This window comes from Lontra canadensis, unplaced genomic scaffold (assembly GCF_010015895.1).
Source record: "Lontra canadensis isolate GAN:19392208 unplaced genomic scaffold, GSC_riverotter_1.0 scaffold15, whole genome shotgun sequence".
In the NCBI taxonomy this organism is placed as follows: Eukaryota; Metazoa; Chordata; class Mammalia; order Carnivora; family Mustelidae; genus Lontra; species Lontra canadensis.
In genome coordinates, this window is record NW_022631009.1 from 17,203,897 (window position 1) to 17,223,528 (window position 19,632).

The 19,632-nt window shown below is 41.7% G+C and overlaps 1 protein-coding gene across 2 annotated transcripts in view; it reads right to left on the minus strand.

Moving 5' to 3' along the window:
• FZD6 (frizzled class receptor 6) overlaps nt 1–19,429 on the minus strand; it is a 36,955-nt gene extending 17,526 nt beyond the window's left edge. The window contains exons 1-2 of one of the 2 annotated variants that reach the window (XM_032858549.1): nt 19,271–19,429; nt 17,987–18,300 (exon numbers count right to left, since the gene is read on the minus strand). In XM_032858549.1, coding sequence (XP_032714440.1) covers nt 17,987–18,163 — 177 coding nt within the window. In that variant the 5' untranslated portion in view covers nt 18,164–18,300; nt 19,271–19,429. Of the gene's footprint in view, nt 1–17,986; nt 18,325–19,270 lie in introns of both variants that reach the window. The other variant, XM_032858548.1, reaches the window with a different exon arrangement.
• Nucleotides 19,430–19,632: the final 203 nt, after the last annotated feature.

Consider the following 19,632-nt stretch of genomic DNA (forward strand, 5'->3'; position numbering starts at 1 on the left):
AACCAATATCATAGAAATACAAAGGATTGTACGAGAATATGAAAAATTACATGTTAAAAAATTGTACAACCTAGAAGAAATGGATAAATTTCTAGAAACACATAACCTCCCAACATTACATCAGGAAGAAACAGAAAATTTGAATAGACCAATCATGAGCAATGAAATTGAATGGGTAATCAAAAAACTCCCAACAAACAGAAGTCCAGGACCACACAGCTTCATAGGTGAATTCTAACAACATTTAAAGAAGAGTTAATGCCTATTCTTCTCAAACTTTTCTAAAAGAATAGAAGATAAAGGAAAACTTCCAAATTCATTCTATGAGGCCAACATCCCTGATACTAAAGACAGCACCAAAAAAAAAAAAGAAAAAAAGAAAAAAAAAGAAAAGAAAAAAGAACTACAGACCAATATTTTTGATGAACATAGACACAAAAATTCTCAACAAAATATTAGTGAATCGAATCCAACAATACATTAGAAAGATCATTCACCAATCAAGTAGGATTTATTCCTAGATGCAATGGTGGTTCAGTATTTACAAATCAACCAACATGATGTATCACATCAATAAGAGAAATGATAAAAATCATATGATCAATTCAATAGATGGAGAAAAAGCATTTGACAAAATACAACATCCATTCATGATACAAACCTTCAAGAAAGTAGGTTTAGAGGGAACATACATCAACACATAAAGATCTTATATCAAAAACTCACAGCTAATATCATTCTCAATGGGGAAAAACAGAACTTTTTCCCTAAGGTCACGAACAAGACAAGGATGTTCACTCTCAGCACTTTTATTAAACATAGTACCAGAAATCCTAGCCACAGTACTCAGACAACAAAAAGAAATTCAGCCTGGTAAGGAAGAAGTAAAATTTTCACTATTTATAGATGATATGACATTATGTATAAGAAACCCTAAAGACTCCACCAAAAAACTACTAGAACTGATAAATGAATTTAGCAAGGTCTCATGACATAAAATCAGTGTAGAGAAATTCATTGAGCTTCTATACAATAATAATGAAGCAGCAGAAAGAGAAATTAAGAAAATAATCCCATTTGTAATTTCACCAAAAATAATAAAATATCTAGGAATAAACTTAGCTAAAGAGATGAAAGACCTGTACTCTGAAAACCGTAAAACACTGATGAAAGAAATTGAAGGGGCGCCTGGGTGGCTCAGTGGGTTAAAGCCTCTGCCTTCTGCTCAGGTCATGATCCCCGGGTCCTGGGATCGAGCCCCACATCAAGCTCTCTGCTCAGCAGGGAGCCTGCTTCCTCCTCTCTCTCTCTGCCTGCCTCTCAACCTACTTGTGATCTCTGTCAAATAAATAAACAAAATCTTAAAAAAAAAAAAAAAACACTAAAAAATAATTCTATTTGCAAGAATTTATTTAAAAAAAAAAAAGAAAGAAATTGAAGGTGACAGAGACAAATGGAAAGATATTCCATGTTTGTGGACTGGAAGAACAAATATTGTTAAAATGTCTATACTACCTAAAGCAATCTACATATTCAATGCAATCGCTATCAAACAATACTTTTCACATTCTTAAAACAAACAATTCTAAAATTTGTATGGAACCACAAAAGACCTTGAATAGCCAAAGCAATCTTGAAAAACAGAAACAAAACGGAAGGTATCAGAATTCCAGGCTTCAAGATATATTACAAAGCTGTAGTAATTAATCAAAGCAGTATGGTACTACATGCATACAAGTTTAAAATTTAAAAAAACTCCAACAAAACAGTATGGTACTGGCAAAAAAATAGACACACAGATCAATGGAACAGAAAAGGAAGTCCAGAAATAAACCCATAATTATATGCTCAACTAATCTTTACCAAGGAGGCAAGAATACACAATGGGGAAAAGACAGTCTCTTCAACAAATGGTGTTAGCAAAACTGGACAGCTACACGCAAAAGAATGAAATTGAACAACTTTTTTTATACCAAACACAAAAATAAAGTTAAAATGGATGAAAAAAATAAATGTGAGAATTGAAACCATAAAAATCCTAGCAGAGAGCACAGGCAGTAATTTCTCTGACATCAGCCATAACAGCATCTTTCTAGATATGTCTCCCAAGGTAAAAGGAATAAAAGCAAAGATAAACTATTGGGACTACATCAAAATAAAAAGCTTCTACACAGTAAAGAAAATAATCAACAAAACTAAAAGATAACCTACTGAGTGGGAGAATGTATTTACAAATGATGTATCCAATAAAGGGTTAATATCCAAAATATATAAAGAACAGATACAACTCAACACCAAAAAAACAAATAATCCAAGTAAGAAATGGGCAGAAGACATGAACAGACATTTCTCCAAAGAAGACACACAGATGGCCAACAGACACATGAAAAGATGCTCAACATCACTCATCATCAGGGAAATGCAAATCAAAACCACAATGAGATATCAATTTATACCTGTCAGAATGGCTAAAATCAAAAACTCAGGAAAGAACAAGTGCTGGTGATGATGTGGAGAAAATGGAACCCTATTGCACTGTTGGTAGGAATGCAAACTGGTTCAGTCACGGTGGAAGACATTGTGGCGGTTCCTAAAAAAAATAAAGAATGGAACTACACTATGATCCAGTAATTGCACCACTGGGTATTTATCCAGAGAATACAAAAACATGAATTTGAAGGGATATAGGCACCCCTCTGTTTACTGCAACATTATTTACAATAGCCAAATTATGGAAACAGCCTAAGTATCCATCGATAGATGAATGGATAAAGAAGATATGGTAGACATATAATAGAATATTATTCAGCCATAAAATATAAACGAAATCTGGCCATTTGCAACAACATGGGTGGAGCTAGAGAGTATTATGCTAAACGAAATAAGCCAGTCAATGAAAGACAAATACCTATGATTTCACTCATATGTGGAATTTAAGAAACAAAGGAACAAAGAAACAAAGGAACAAAGGAAAGAAAAAACAACCCTTCCCCCCAAGAAACAGACTCTTAACTATAGAAAACAAACAGATGTTTATTAGAAGGGAGGTGGGCTGGGGCTGGGTGAAACGGGTGATGAGGATTAAAGAGTGCACTGATCTTTATGAGCGCTGAGTAATGTACTGCATTGTGCAATCACTGTATTGTACACCTGAGACCAATACAGCACTATAGGATAACTACACTGGAACTGAGATTTATTATTTTTTTTAAAGATTTTATTTATTGATTTGACAGAGAGATCACAAGTAAGCAGAAAGGCAGGCAGAGAGAGAGAGGAGTAAGCAGGCTCCCCACTGAGCAGAAAGCCCGATGAGGGGCTGGATCCAAGGACCCTGGGATCATGACCTGAGCCTAAGGTAGAGGTTTTAACCCACAGAGCCACCCAGGCACCCCTGGAACTGAGATTTAAAAAACAAAATAAAAATGTGACACAGTACCAAGCAACTGAGGGAATAAAAGTAATGAAAGAAAAAAGAATGAGGTCAGAATCTGGATAAATTACAACAGATCTACTTTAAAATGCATTGCTGAGCACTGTATATACCTAATAAAATAGCATAAAACATAAAAAAAGCAACGAAACTGCAAGGAGAAATGGAGAATTCCATGACCTTAATGAGAATTTTCAATGCATATTTCCTACTAAATGAAAGGGCAAATGCAGAAAAAATTAATAAGTAAAAATGAGATGTGATTACAACACTACAATTAACAAGTCTGACTTAAAGAGCACATACGGAATCACACCCAACAATTACAGAGCAAAGCCGCAAAGGACGTTGGAGCTGTGGAGAGTTCACCCCATGCTGATGCGGCAAAGTGGGCAAAGACGGGCCCTCCAACGGGTGGCAGACCGCATTGCCCTGATACAGACGATGCTGAGACCAATGCTTTGCTGCCTCACAGGAGCTTGTTAAAGAACAAACAGCAGAGTACTTCTCTCAGTTTTCTCTACCCCAAGGGGGAGAATGCCCAGACCGTGCGATTATCCGTTCAGGAGCTGAAGTAGAAGGAGAAGCATAAACAACGAGTAACATTTATTTCCTTACTTACTGTCCAAATAAGCCTCGTTCCTAACATTTTTGAGTGTCTGTTAATCAGACTCTATAGTGGAAAGAATGAAAATACACTGTGTGTAATTCTAACTCAGAAGTCATTCTGTAATAGCTAGGGTAAGTTGATGGTCAGCATTTAAGATCTATTTACTGTCCAGTTTAAGGGCAGGCAAAATGAAAGTGACACCTGTCCTTTTGCTATATTAAAATAATTTCTTTACAGGGCCAATATGGCAAGTCCCATCTTTTGCTTAATAATTCTAGAATGCCAGTACTGGTTAATCCAATAATGTTGAGGTTCATGCAATGAGCAGACAATAAATCAGATGTTGAACCTTCAATACCTTCACAGGCCAGGCAGGTAAATTCAGAGGGTAGAAGATAGCAGTAGAAGCTGGGGGCAGCTGCCATTCAACCCCCAGCCTACTGCTATTTAAAAATGGGGGCACAGACTTGTCAGATTTATCAACTTTTCAGATGAAAACAGAATCTAGATTTTTATATAAAATCTCCAAATTTTTGGTACTTTAATATAAATATTTAAAATGCTGTACAGGAAAAATAAAACATGTCTTCGGGTCACATCCAGTGTGGACTGCTTTCACCTTCTGCAAACTAATGGACATGAAGAATTTTAGACTTGGAAGGGACTTGAATGGACTTTTAATTCTATTATTTTCTAAATGTGTGTGTGTGTATTTTGCCAAGGAAGATTTTTCTTTAAATAAGAGATTACAAAGAAGCCTGCTATATTAAATAAATAAAAGCACAGCTGCTCCGGCTGAAAAGGAAGCCCTCCCTCTGAGAGCCCTCTCACTGCTCCCCTTCCCTGTCAGTGACCTCAAAGCACTGCCAGAGATCACAGTCTGAAAACCACTGACCTAATCCAGACCTCAGGTTAAAAGTGAGAAAACAGAATCCAACTGCTTATTGAAGTCGTTCTGAAATTCCCAAATCTAACCTGAATTAGAATTTCAGTGCCCTTCCTCCTAATGCTACTTTTACCAACACTATAGCTACTGATAATAAGTCAGAGTTGCACTTGCCATAAACCAGGCCCTGCGGTTTTCCATATGCCAATTCTTGTACGACAGTCCCATGCAAGAGATATTCTTAGCTCCACCTTGCAGATATGGAAACCGAGGCGCTCTATGAGCAACTTTCATCTAGTGTCCTAAGTAGTAAGAGGCAACCAGGATGTGAACCTGGGTCCATATGACTCCAGAGTATGTCCTCTTTAACCCTGACACTACGCTACCACCCAGCTCTCCCCAAAAACTACCCTTCCACAAACCACAAGATGGGCAAGAAGGCCAATAAGATGAAGGGGAAAACAGATATCAAAAGAAGGCTGGGGGGCACCTGGGTGGCTCAGTGGGTTAAGCCTCTGCTCAGCTCAGGTCATGGTGCCAGGGTCCTGGGATCAAGCCCTGCATCGGGCTCTCTGCTCAGCAGGGAGCCTGCTTCCTCCTCTCTCCCTGCCTGCCTCTCTGCCTACTTGTGATCTCTCTGTCTCTGTCAAATAAATAAATAAAATCTTAAAAAAAAAAAAAAAAGGCTGGTAAACTTCTACATGAAACAAAAGTCTCCAGTTTGAAAAATAAATGTTCACAGGACACATAATCAAAGAGTATAAAACCTCAAACTGTTTATCACATTTCAGATGACGCATGTACCTCCTCACGCAGGTAGTTTTTTTAAACAAATAATTAGAGAACAAATAAAAGCACTTCAAATAATGGGTAGTCAGCCCGTTGTTGAGCTCATCTCAGTCGGGTGAAGGCAGAACAAACAAGAACGAGCGTATTTCCCGATCATTTGAACTAAAAAACTTAACAGGAATCGTTTATGGTTTTCCACGAAATGTCCTGCACTTCTCAGAAACCAAACCCTAAGATGGAAAAACTACTAACTTGGCCCATTGTGACATTTCTTATGTCTAGAATCTTACACTCTGAATTCCATCATATTATTAAACTAGTATTTCTTAAAGATTTTATTTTATTTATTTATTTGACAGACAGAGATCACAAGTAGGCAGAGAGGCAGGCAGAGAGAGGAAGGAAAGCAGGCTCCCTGACGAGCAGAGAGCCCAATGCGGGGCTCAATCCCAGGACCCTGGGATCATGACCTGAGCCAAAGGCAGAGGCGTAACCCACTGAGCCACCCAGGCGCCCCTAAACTAGTATTTCTATTTAGCAGGACAAGTGCAATGTAAATACATGCACTGAGCAAAGATTCAAACTCCCTAGTCTGGTCCACACCCTTTCTTCCCGCTTAGTGACAGACCTCCTTCAAATCTCTCAGCAAGTAACCTTCATAGTGTCACTCATGAATGTCTCCTTTTCAAATTTCATTCTCAAAGAAGGCTCAGAAACTTATTCAGTAACCAACCACAACATAAAATATCAATGCGTTTGAAATTCTACTATTCAACAGTAACTAAAATAGTCCAGCTGGAATGCCTGGATGGCTCAGTCGTTTAGGCGTCTGCCTTTGGCTCAGGTCACGGTCCCAGAGCCCTGGGGTGGAGTCCGGCATCGGGCTCCCGGCTCTGTGGGGAGCCTGCTTCTCCCTCTGCCTGCAGCTCCCCCTGCTTGTGCTCTCACTCTCTCTCTCTCTCTGACAAATATATAAATAAAATCTTTAAAAAATAAGTCCAGCTGACTATAGTTTTAACATGCAGAGAAATAAAAGGTAGCTTCCTTTAAGGAAATGGTTAGTCCCTGGCAGAAATCCTGTGGTAGTTACTATTAGTACTAGCAGTGATGAGGAAGAAGAAGGCAATTAAGGAGGTAACTGATTCCTCCCTTCTCAAATGCAACCAGAGGCAATCTACGATAAATATGCCAAGTATTTTACGTAACCCTTTGTTGGAAAAACTGCCAGCATTCTAACTGCAGCTCCAGCCACTCCACTAACCAACTACTACTGGCACCTTTGGCAGATGGTTTTCTTTTCCTTTTTTTTTTTAAGATTTTATTTATTTATTTATTTATTTATTTTACAGAGATTCCAAGTAGGCAGAGAGAGAGGAGGAAGCAGGCTCCCAGCTGAGCAGAGAGCCCGATGCGGAGCTCTATCCCCGGACCCTGGGATCATGACCTGAGTCGAAGGCAGAGGCTTTAACCCACTGAACCACCCAGGTGGCCCGGGCTGATGGTTTTCCGTGTTGGAGTCTCAGACCACCCGTCACTAAAACCAGAGTGATAAACTGCCGGACAATCGCTAAGGACAGTTCATGACTCAAAAAGTTTACGAAGCAGGTAACAAAGACTCGAGTAGCACATCTGTATATAAATTTCAAAACAACTGTAGGTCCTACAATGAAATCTCCTCCTTGATAAGTAATCATGCCTTGCACTGAGCTCTGGAGTGAACGCTAATCATTTCCATGTGCCCAGCAGCCCTATTTTGGGAATCCCAAAGTAGGTGAGATGCTACAGAAGCTTAAGGACCGATGCAGGGGTACAACCTGACAATAAACACGTAGGCATGTCCTCTAAGTGTGGACATGTGCGTGCTCCAAGGATGGTGATTCTTGGGGAGAGGGCTGTGCCAAAGAACAGATCCAGTCCGATCATTTAAGGCATCAATGAGGCCCACAGTGCCAAAATAAGTGTCCAGGGACAATGGTCTAGAAGCATCCAATGGCCTTTGCACTGGTGATATACTGATCCTATGGCATGATTTTAGCTGTGTCCTGTTTCCCTTTGCTCCTCTCTCTATTCTGAACCTGGTTCTCCAGGCTCCCCAGTGATTCAAGAAGCTATCCAATATCCCTCCATTTTCTGCTTAAGTTAGTCAAAGTTGGTTCCTATTGTTTGCAACCAGGAAGACTGACTGGTACAGCAATGATACAAAGAAGGGGTTGGAAGTGGCCTCAGGGAAACAGGAATCCTAGAACCAGTGTTTGGGCCTCATAGGGGCCAAGAGCAATGAACACTCTTGCCAGCATTTGGAGATGGAAATTTGCCAACCCATGGTATATAGTAGGAAACCAGCTCATTGCATTTTCCTTGTAATCACTTAGATTCCCAGAATGTCTTAGAATGATGTGCCAGTAAAGGTAAGGCTGAGCGGCTGCTGCCAGAGAAGCCAAAAATTGAATGGAAAAAGCACGAGGTATTTAAGGACTGTGGGCTGAGATGAGTGCTTCTAGGGGCGCTGTTTGGCTTAGGAAAAGAGTGACAGGGGCGCCTGGTTGGCTCAGGTCGTGATCCCAGGGTCCTGGGATCGAGCCCCACATCAGGCTCTCTGCTCAGCGGGGAGCCTGCTTCCTCCTCTCTCTCTGCCTGCCTCTCTGCCTACTTGTGATCTCTGTCAAATAAATAAATAAAATCTTAAAAAAAAAAAAAAAAAAAAGAGGGGCCCCAGGTGGCTCAGTGGGTTAAAGCCTCTGCCTTCGGCTCAGGTCGTGATCCCAGGGTCCTGGGATCGAGCCCCACATCGGGCTCTCTGCTCAGGGGGGAGCCTGCTTCCTCCTCTCTCTCTGCCTGCTTCTCTGCCTACTTGTGATCTCTGTCTGTCAAATAAATAAATAAAATCTTAATAAAAAAAAAAGAGTGACAAATTGGCATCCCTCAATTCTTGGTTCAAGGAGTGGAATGAAATACAAGGATTAAAAGGGTTTAAGGTTTAAGAAGTTGAAAATCAAATGCACAGTTTGACACTGCAGGTTGTCAAATTATACTTTGGCTAAATTTGCTTCCCTTTCACATAAGATATGGAGGGATATTGTGATCTGGAAGCAGTGGGACCCCCAGATGTGAAGTGGGAATACAAGACAAGGTTCAGAGTACTCACACAGAGCTCTCTGAACCTGAAGACCTCAAAGCAGACCGTCACCCTTTGTTGGGGCAGGTGCTCCTCATCTGAAAGATTTGCTTTGTAAGAAGAAAGTAAATAGCCTTATACCATCCCAACCACTCTACAAGTCTCAACCTGTAAGTAGAGTTCTACCCCAGCATGCCGTGGGTTGGTCAAGTCAAAATCACATCTGGAAAAAGGGAGTATAAATTACTTGTAAGACACTGTTCACTTACATCGGTTTCTGAGTGTGCTGAATTAAGGAGGAAAGAACAGAATTTTAGACAAGGCTAAGATACACGGATACGGGTGTATTCATTCTAGATTCAATGTGCTAGTTTCAAAAACTGGGCTTCTGGAGGTCAGGGGATAAATGGGCTCATGATAGGGCTTGGTGGGACCCTAAACCCAACCCCCTGGAATTTCCAAGTCCATGCCTGCATACTTCAGCTATATTTTGCAACAGTACAATCCCCATACGGGCTTCCGGGATAAACATTATTATGGTAGAAGGGGCCAATTAAAACTTGAGAAATCTCCCGCTACCAAGGTAGAAAATCAAGAGCAATATTACAAGCTGGGGGCAGGGGAGGGAGCAATTTCAGAGACAAATAACACCACTGAAAACATATTTTGGGGTGTAATTCTTAGCACCTGTCCACTTTGAACTCTCCAGCACAACCAAATATGACATTAATAGATTGTCTCAAGCAACCTCAATCAAATGGCTAAGATGCTTTCCCAGATGATATCTATATTGGAGCAAATTGATGGCAGCTTTGGCCCCTTACATGCAGGCCAGTGTTAATCTGGCCAATGATTTTTGCTTCCAAAAGCCGTCCACTTTCACCTAGAAAGGACGCAATACAAGTTTCCTAACTTGACTTCAAGCAGTGGTTCTCAGAGTGGCCCCTGAGCAAGCAGCAGCAGCGTCCTGAGGGAACTTGTGAGCAATGCAAATTCTCCATCCCACCCCAGCCTACCGGTTCAGGAGTTCTCTGGTGGGGGCAGTGATCTGTGTTCTAACAGGCCCTTCAGATGGTTCTCATGCACACCAAGGTTTGAGAAGCACTGCTTTAAAGTAACATCAGATTTTCAGCTCTGTGACTCAATGTCATCATCAGAGACCCTACCCATATTCTGCTTCATACAACATCACTCTGGCCCACTGTATTTAGGACAGAAAGCTGCTAAGGGCACAGATATATTCCAATGAGATGAACCCTAAATAAATAAAAGGACCTTCCACCTTGGTTTGCTAATAGTTCCTGATAGTGTCAAGACTAGACACAACTAAGGGACATCTACACAGGACCACCTGAAGCCACCTCTCACGAACTGGGTATTACCTAACTCACCCTCATGACGTCAGGCCTACCCAATAGCATTCCATCTTCAAGTGGCCTGAGCAGATATTAAGACGGGAGAGCAGCTGAGTAAACTGCTACACTCTCGGAATGCCGGCTTCTGCCATATTACCATCTTTTTCCTTAAAACACACATGCTATGACTTGACAATGGAAGGAATCATAATGTAAGCCTGGAGTCGGTGGCACTGTAGGATCCTGCAGGGAAAGTCTGGGTTAGAATTCCACTAGAGAGTGATCAGAAGAAGAGAGATATTTTGATTTTTAAAAAATATGTAAAGCTACCCCTAAGCAGAGTGGTCCTGTGCCAGTTTCTTAGCCATGCCCTGACTCCCTTAGTACTAAACTAAAAGACTGAGGATATATAAGTGTTTGTCGCTTTGCTGAAACATGGATCACACGTGGAAGTAAGGGAGCAAGCCACTTTCTCCTGAACAAGACCAAGTGCCGCGACACATCTGATTCTCCGCTCAGGATATGTGCTTTCTACTCACGGGGACATACTCAGTAATTCTCAAGAAGTGCTAAGAGCTTTATTCCTTATTTTAAAAAGCACCAAAACAAAATCAACTTCTAGTGATGGTAATGAAAACTGAGGGAAAGTGAAGAAGTCTAAAAAATGTTTGAGAAAAAAACAAAAGTGATAGGTCTTAGCTAGATAGTCACTTAAGATCTAAAGGGGTCCTTATTTATTTTTTTAAAAGATTATATTTATTTGAGAGAGAGAGAGTGACAGCACGTGCATGAGAGAGAGCACAAGTGGCGGAGAGGGAGAAGCAGGCTGCCCACGGTGCAGGGAGCCTGATGTGGGGCTTGATCCCAGGACCCCAGGATCATGACCTGTGCCGAAGGCAGACTCTCAACCGACTGAGCCACCCAGGTGCACGTAAAGTGGGTCCTTATATGTTTATTCCTCAGAGAGCAAATACTGTTAATGTGGCTACAGAGATCACAAATAAATTCTACGAGAGTGTTAACAGATAACTATACAAGAAAGGGATGGAAACTTTGTCACTTATTTTCATGAATGAGACCAATATCAGGCAAGTGAGTTTCTTTAAATAATACAGAGCAGGGCCTGGAATACAAGAGAAGAAAAAGCAGGAATTTGCATTATTTCCACGATGGAATACTTGTTATTTTTTTTTTAAATGGTTCTTAGCAGGGAGCATTATAAATTTTAAATTATTTCTTCAAAAGACTTTATTTTGGCAATTTGTCAAATATACGCAATAACTGGTTGACACTACAAAAGAATTCGTTCAGGGAAGAGTCAACTCTTTAATTTAAAACTCGTGAGTTGGAAAAATTCTAATTCCAGGGAAACTACACATTCAGGTATACCTTCGGTAAATAGTAATGAAAGTCTACACGACAAATACACAAACCAGAGCCATAAGCCTTCGCTACCTACATGTCGCATTCTCAAGGAAAGGAAATAACCACAACACAACAGTCTTCTCACAGTCTGGAAGAACCATGACACTTTGTGGACAGACAGGCTCTCCTGAAGGCATAACTAGTCACATCCCAGACTGTGGAATATCAAGGGATAGCCCTATAGGGACCTTGCGCCTATCAGCAGAGCCTCCCCGGAGAAGTACTGTTCTCTGCTCATATACGCGTCTAACCCTGATTCTGAAGATGATGATACAGTCATGGTACTTTCTTACTACTGATGTGGGAAACAAAGGTAAAAGAAAAATTAAATTTCCTTAGTACTTACAGCCCGCTGACAAGTCCTGAAACAAGCAGAGCGACATTCCTTTAGGAACTCCACTGCCTCGATATTAACACTTTGCTAAGGGCAAAAGGCAGTCTTGACCCCCAGGATCCGGTTAAGTCTACTGTAACATATAAAAATTTCTTTGGAAACTTCCTTCTCTCTCTGCACACCCCCTCCCCAACAAGATACATTTTGGCAATCATCCTCCAAAGTGTATGACCCTCTGAAGAGTGTCCTGAGTTTTTACTAAAGGGTAATAAGTGACCTTTTCCTAACAATAGCTAGCCCCCTCAGGATGCTGGAAACCTTGTTTCCAAAATACCTGGGAGGCTTAGGCTCTCCCTAAACCCCTCCCAACTTGGAAGTATAAAATGGGCTACTCCTGCCCGCGGATCCTGTCCTCATGCTTTAATAAAACAATCTTTTTCCATCAAAAACGTCTCCAGAATTCTTTTTTGGCCCTTGGCTCTGAACCCTAACAACTGTCCTGCATCACTATTGTTACATAGTATCACAAAGGAAGGTAAGTTTATGAGTTGTACATTTAAAACACAAAGATAGCCACCATACACACTCTGACTTGGAACACATTTCAGTATCTGTTTCATTTTGAATGACTCAACAACTTACTTTCAGAATAGTTACAGCTATTTTCAGGAAGTCTTTCCTGAAAAACAAGAGTTAGTGACACTAAACATTTTCTTTCCTTCCATATGGGGATATAAGGCTAGAGAATAAGGAGGAAATGAAGGGGTCCACTAGACTCCTTTAAAAGCAGGAAAGTGAAAACACTTAAAAATCACTGTCCAGCAGAAATGGCTTTTTTCCTTAGAAGTTTGTTTACACAGTCTTCCTCCATTCCTTTATTTTTAATTGGATAGAGAGAAGTTTCAGTGCTGCGTATTAACAGGTGGAAAGAAAAGGGGGTTTTTTGGCTTACTTCCCTTTAGACTATTTGAAAGTACAATGACCGCATGCTGTTCCAAACACAATACATGACTTTGCTTTTGCCTACACCTCAACGAAGGCAATTCAAAAAGAAAAATACAATATTCCTGTTTCCATTTTCCCTAGATCAATCTCAGCTCTTTCTGGACGAAATCAGTCTCTCAAGGGACATCAGCCTCACAATTTGGGAAACAATGCTCTAGATACCAAACGAGAAAGAACACAATGGAAAACCAGCAGCCACTTGTTTTTCTACTTGGGAGAGTTGGGCTGTACAACATCCTTTTCATTACCAAGCCAAGTTACTATTCAGAATTGTAAATTAACTCTTTGAAATACAAATGACTTCAGCTTCAGACATTAAAAGAAAAAACTGAAGTCCCTCATTTCAAGCAATCTCTGAAACAAAACCGAAGAACCAGAATATCCCAGTCAGTGGTCTGTGATAAATTTGGCCCAAGAAAAATTTATGTGGAAAGTAAGTAACATAAAGCTCAAGTAACATATTAACAAGAACGAACGATCATGTTTACTTAATACATACTCGGTGTGTAATATCCTTAGGAACACTTTCAAATACCTTAAACCAGGTCCCACAAACTAGCCTGTGGGCCAAAAAATGGTGCACTGCCTGTTTCTGTAAATACAGTTTTATTGAAAACACATCTACACTCATTTGTTTACAAACTGTTTATGGCTGTTTTGCTACAGGTGCAGAGTTGAATAGCTGTGACAGAGCCTATATGGTTCGCAGAGCCAAAAATTCTTATTATTTGGTCCTTTACAGAAAGTTTGCATTCCTTGCTCTAAACCAATGGGTCTCAAACATCAATGTTCACGAGAAACACTCAGACAGCTTGTTAAAACACAGCCTCCTGAGCCCTGACTTCACAGATCATGATTCAGTAGGTTGGAATGGGGTCCATGAACAATTATTTCTAACAAGCCCACAAGCTGCTGGTCTATGAACTGAACCCTGAGAACCACTGTTCTAACCCATCTCCTGTAATCACAGAGAAGCTTTGACAACAGGTGCTATGAATTCTATGGCTATGAAACAGGATAGCCCTCAGACAAAATGAAAACTAAGGTGTAAAAGAGGACTGGGATAGATCCGTTGACATATGGAATTCTTGGTAGTTGAGAAAGGACAACGAGTTGCTTGCCATAATCGGCTGATGATTCTTCAGCCCCTTATTCTAACGTTAATTCATAGTGAACACTGGGAACTCAGTAGGGACCAGCAGGAACCGAAGACACTGGGGTTGGAAGTATAAAGCCTCATCATTTCTTTAGAGACGTTATAAAACGTTTTTTGTGTTTTGTGTGTGTGTGTGTGTGTATGTTTTAGTAACAGCCAGGCTTACAGTTATGATTTAGTATTTGACTAGACTATAGCACGATGTTTGTAAAAAAACTGAGACATGTGGTTTATAATACAAAACGCCAATCAAAAAGCGAATTCTTGGGATGCCTGGTGGTTCAGTTGGTTGGGCTGCTGCCTTCGGCTCAGGTCATGATCCCAGGCTCCCGGGATCAAATCCCACATCGGGCTCCTTGCTCAGTGAGGAGCCTGCTTCTCTCTCTGCCTCTGCCTGCTTGTGTTCTGACAAATAAATAAAATACAATCTTTAAAAAAGAAAAAGAAAAGATGAATTCTTTCACTCCATATAAATACTAATGGTTAAAGAGAAAAATATTCTTTTTAAGATTTATTTGAGAAAGAGAAAGCAAGCACACGCAAGAGAGCGTGTGCGTGTGAGCAGGGGGAGGGGCAGAGAGAGAGGGAGACAAGTAGACTCCCTGCTGAGCAGGAAGCCCTGTGTGCGGCTAGATTTCAGGGCCCTGAGATCATAACCTGAGTTGAAACCAAGAGTCGGATGCTTAACCAACTGAGCCACCCAGAGGCCCCCAAAATAAGATTCTTTGAATTCTAAGAAACAAGTATCGTGTTAATATGGGAAAAAGCACAGAGGATGTCAGCTAATACCCTTCATTAGACCCAGGCTCAGGTAGAACCCAAGTGGGTGATTTGCGAACCACCTAAAAGTATCAGAGTTTCTTTCACTTGAACACTGCAGATGACAGAGGTGGAAAGTGACGATTTGGAGGTAAAATTCTCTTTGCTGATTAGAACGGGAAACACCACTGGCTTCTTTATTCAGCTTTTACTAGGCATCTACCATGCTCCGAGGCACTGTACTAGGCATTGGGAGAAGGTGAATAAACATCATCCTCTCTCTCCACACACTTGCAATCTAATGAGAGCTACATGTAAAACTGCGATACTGCATAATAAATATAAGAACCGTTATATATTTAGGCACTATCCGAGTATAGAAAGTGAGATTACATATGCTTGGGAGAAAGGTGAAAGAAGGCTTCCCTGAGCACAGAGACCTGCATAAACTGAGCAGGTGAAGGACAGGTACAGAGTCTAGGACACAATGGATACAATGTATAAAAGGCACAGAAGTGAGAGAGAGCAATATGGAGCAAAGTGTGTAACGTCTGAAGGGACAAGATGGGAAGGAAGCTGGCCAGGAAGGCAGGGTCCCCTATGAAGGTCCCCTCTTTCTAGGGAAATGGTGAAGAATGTTACCCCCAGAGTGGACCGTGAGGATTTGTTTTCATAAAATCACTTTGACACAACCAGAGAGGAGCAACTGGTGAAAACTGTGAGAAGACTTATTATTCAAGGCACAGATGAGAAGAAGAAAGAGAGGTAGGCCTGAAGAGAGGTTAAAAAAAAAAAAATTCCCAGTTTAATTTTTATAGAAATGAAATTTGCAAAGAAGCACCAAAAACTGAAATTAACCCATCATATTCTGAGTCTTAGGAAATATTTTCTTTTTTATCGAATAAGATCAAAGGCTAAAAACAAACAGACAAACAAAACCACTTAGAGATGACATTATGGTCCGTGTGGACAGAGAAGAGTTTGTCAGAACCTCGTGCTCAGACCTTGGACAAATCGTAACTTCTCTGAGCTTCGGTTCCTACATGATGGAGGGCTCACGGGTTAAGGGCTATAAAGAGAGGTATATTTCAATATAATTGGTTTCCTTTGTCATGCACCTCATCTTAATTCAATTTTAAAACATTCTCTTATTCTAGATGGGGTCAGTGGCGCAAAAGATATTAGGAAGCTCTACCTGTTATTTAGTGTCACAACTCTCAAATTACAGGATTTGGGGCATTCGTTTCAGGAACTAAAAGAGAACGTCACTGGCTAAGGACAAGTAAAGATGGGGCAACAGTAAAAGCACAATATCATGGCCAAAAAAAAAAAAAAAAAGAATACACAAGGATTTATAGTCTGACAAAGGTTGATATTACTTAGCCTTTCTGTTTCCCTTTCTTCTTTTGCAGGTTAATATTATATTAAACAACTGTTTGATGACTTCCTTCTCTTATATCCTTAAACTTACTGAAGTATGATTGATAGAAAAAAACTTAACAGTAAAGTCTATGAAAAAGGTTAGCATATGGGGAAGATTATATAATGAGGTTGCTAACATTAGCAATCAAATAAAGGTGGTGAGAACAAAAATACCTTCTTGATAATGTCCAGACACGAAACCACTTGGGAAAGAAAAGCAGCTGGATAAATAAAAAAACCTTTTTCTTTTAATCAGAAACAACTGGTTTTAAAAAGATACGTGGGAAAAAAAAGACAATGGAACAAAAAGTAGTTCCTATCATCTTGAAATTACAGGATTTAATAGCAGGGATGCATCTCTCCCCTCTCTCTACAATGGTACTCTAGGATAATGAACTCCAAATGATGTGACTTTATAAGGCAAGTGTTACCGTTCAAATGTATGTAGCTATTATGCAGAAAGGAAATCGGATTTAAGAATAAAAATATTTTTTAAGAACTTGATAAGACATGAGTTATAAAACTATCAGAGAAAACATGAATGAAGCAATTATTCCTTGAAGGCACTCCTATTACATACTTTATTTTGATCAGATTAAGCTATCAAAATGGTCCTGATTAATGAATGAAAGTATCACTGCATCATTTGCTCAGTGTTCAAAATGATATTTTGCATTGGTTTGAAAAACCACTGAAAGATTACCAAAAATGTAATCTGTAGTATCTTTTTCAAGTACGTTTACTTAGTATTTAAAAGCTCTGCTATTTTAGACCTGAATCTACGAATGAGGTAGTCGAAAAACTATTAAACTAAACAACAGTGAATGCATAAATCTAATCACTTTTTAAATTAGTGTCTATATTAAAGTCGTAGGAGTTTCATCTCTTAGCAATGTTCTGAGGGGAAAAAGCCTTTACCATCCCTGGAAGCTTCTTCTGGAGAAAGACTACAAAAAAATTTGTCTTCTTCCCTTCTTGAGACTTATCAACCTAAGAGATCTGTACGGGAGGGCAGGTTCCCGTCTCTACAGGTAACTCTTTCTTCCCACGCATCCTGGAAATCTGCATATCTCCAAACCGGAGGCAGGTAACTGAGGTACCTAAGGCAATCTTTAGTGTCACTCTACTCCTCCCTAGACCTGTGGTTTCTTTTAACAGGTATCTTACAAAGAGTACTTAAGTGACACGCTTTAAAAAAAAAAAAAAAAAGCCACTTTTTAGCCAAACAATTCAGCCCTCACATCTTCCAGTAATTGATTTATTTCAGAAAAACTGGGCCAGGTGAACATTTACAACTACTTATGAAAATACAGGGGTGTAGTTCAAGCACAATATAGGATATATGTTCAATGAAATAGGAAAAATTCAGAATTCACATTTCCAGAGGAACTACCATAATTGATTAAGGGAGGCAAAACATTTGCCAGGTGCACGACATTTCAAAATCATCACTATACCTCATATAAAATAAACCCTCCCTTGAGCAAATGCACTAACAAGGGCCACAAAACTACACAAAACAGAAGTTAGCAGGGGAAATTAATTTTCAAAAGGATGTATTCAATATATGAAGTTGTTCACAACCTAAAGGAATCCATTACTGTGTTAAAAGAAAAAAAAAAAAAAAGTCATATTTATAGTTTATTCCAGAGCAGAACATCAACTACTTCTCTATAAATGTATGAAGAAATACTCACCTCCATTTTCACAGCAGCTGTACTCTGGTCATAATGCCTCATCAAATTAGGGAAAAATGTCATGTTGTAGGCCATTTTCATACATCTGGGGACAGTAATTGGTTCACAGGTGAAAAGACTGTGCCCTTTTATGAAGGGTGGAAAGACACATATCCACAAAAATGCCAACATTTCCATTTTCTTCAGAGTCCTGGTTTTACCACATGGCTGGGATTAATCGCTCTTTTCATCCTCAGATTGTCATCCAGAAAGAAAATGTTCAAATTGCTCTTTCATTATTTTGCCATGTTGCCATTTTGAAGGAAGCTCTTTTCCTGAAAGGAGTTCTGGGTCAATTACTGTAAAAACAACCAAGAGAGGGCATGTGCGACATCTGTCATAAACTCAAAGGCGGACATCAAAGTGCAGAGGTTAAGATTTTCACCCTGGGTAACTAACGCTGGAAAAACGACGGAAAATTCCGTCCTTTCGAGATACTCTTCACCTGCTCTGGCACAGAATACAGAATTGGCCGAGGAAGTCTCATCTCTAGGGAACCCATGATAGAACCTTTTGTGGGGGGGCAAAGTATGAGTGAGGTGGAGGGAAAAAAAAGTCACGTTGGGTTTGATAATACGTTAAAAAGTATTAATAGAATCGTGAACGCTAAAGGCCCTTGTTGGATATCTGATTACGCACAAGAAAACGGAGTCCCAGGGAAATTCTTTCAGGCCTAATGAGTTCCTAAAGTCTTGAAGGACTCCATAGGGCGGGTCTGTGGGGCCGTCTCCGGGAGATAGGCTTTCCCGGTTTTCAAAAGGCCAACTAGGGGGAGACGTCTAGGATTCCTCCCGGAGGAGCGAAATCAGTTCTCACCGGCTGAGGCGAGGAGTGGCCGCACCGCGAGGGCAGAGGAACAAAGCTGGACCGGGAGGGTGACGGACGTCCGCGGGAGGAAAGGCCGTGAGCCCCGAGTCGCGACCAGCCGCACCCCCCACCCCAGCACCCCTGGCCCCGCCCCCGCCCGGTGCCGGGCTCGCAGCGCCTGGCGCGGGCCCTCGCCCCACAGCCCCGCACCTGCCCGGGGCCTGGAGCCGCGCAGCAGCGAGCGTCCCGGGCCGGCTGGGCGGCGCGGGGCCCCGGCAGCGTCCCCCGGGAGCTCGCCCCGACTTCTGCGGCAACTCCGGCCTGCGCGGCCTGTCCCGCCGCCGCCGCCCGCCCCGCACCTGTGGCTCCCCGCCCGCCGCGCTCCCCCGAGGCCCGCCCGGCAGGAGCCGCCCGCCCAGCCGGCTCGAGGGGCCTCACCTCCCTCCGCTCCTCGCCCGGTCGAGCGTCCGGCCGCCGCGAGCTGAGACGGCGGCTCCGGGAAGCGTCCGGAACTCCAGCTGCCTCCGGAGCGGCCGGGGGAGCGAGGGCCGGGCGATCCCGCGAGACTGCGCCGCCAGGTCGGGCGGGCAGGTCTGGGCTCGCGGCGGCGGCGGCGGCAGCCCTGGCCCTCCGCCCCGCCCAGCCTACGCTACGGCCCGGGCGGCGCCCCGGGGACCGGGGTCGGGCTGCGGGTCCCGCTGTGCGGCCGGGGGGGTGGGTCTCCTCCACCTTGCGGTGGTTCTGGTACCCGCAGCACACGGCTGTGCCGCGCGTCTCGCTCTCCCGGTGCAGCGGGCTTC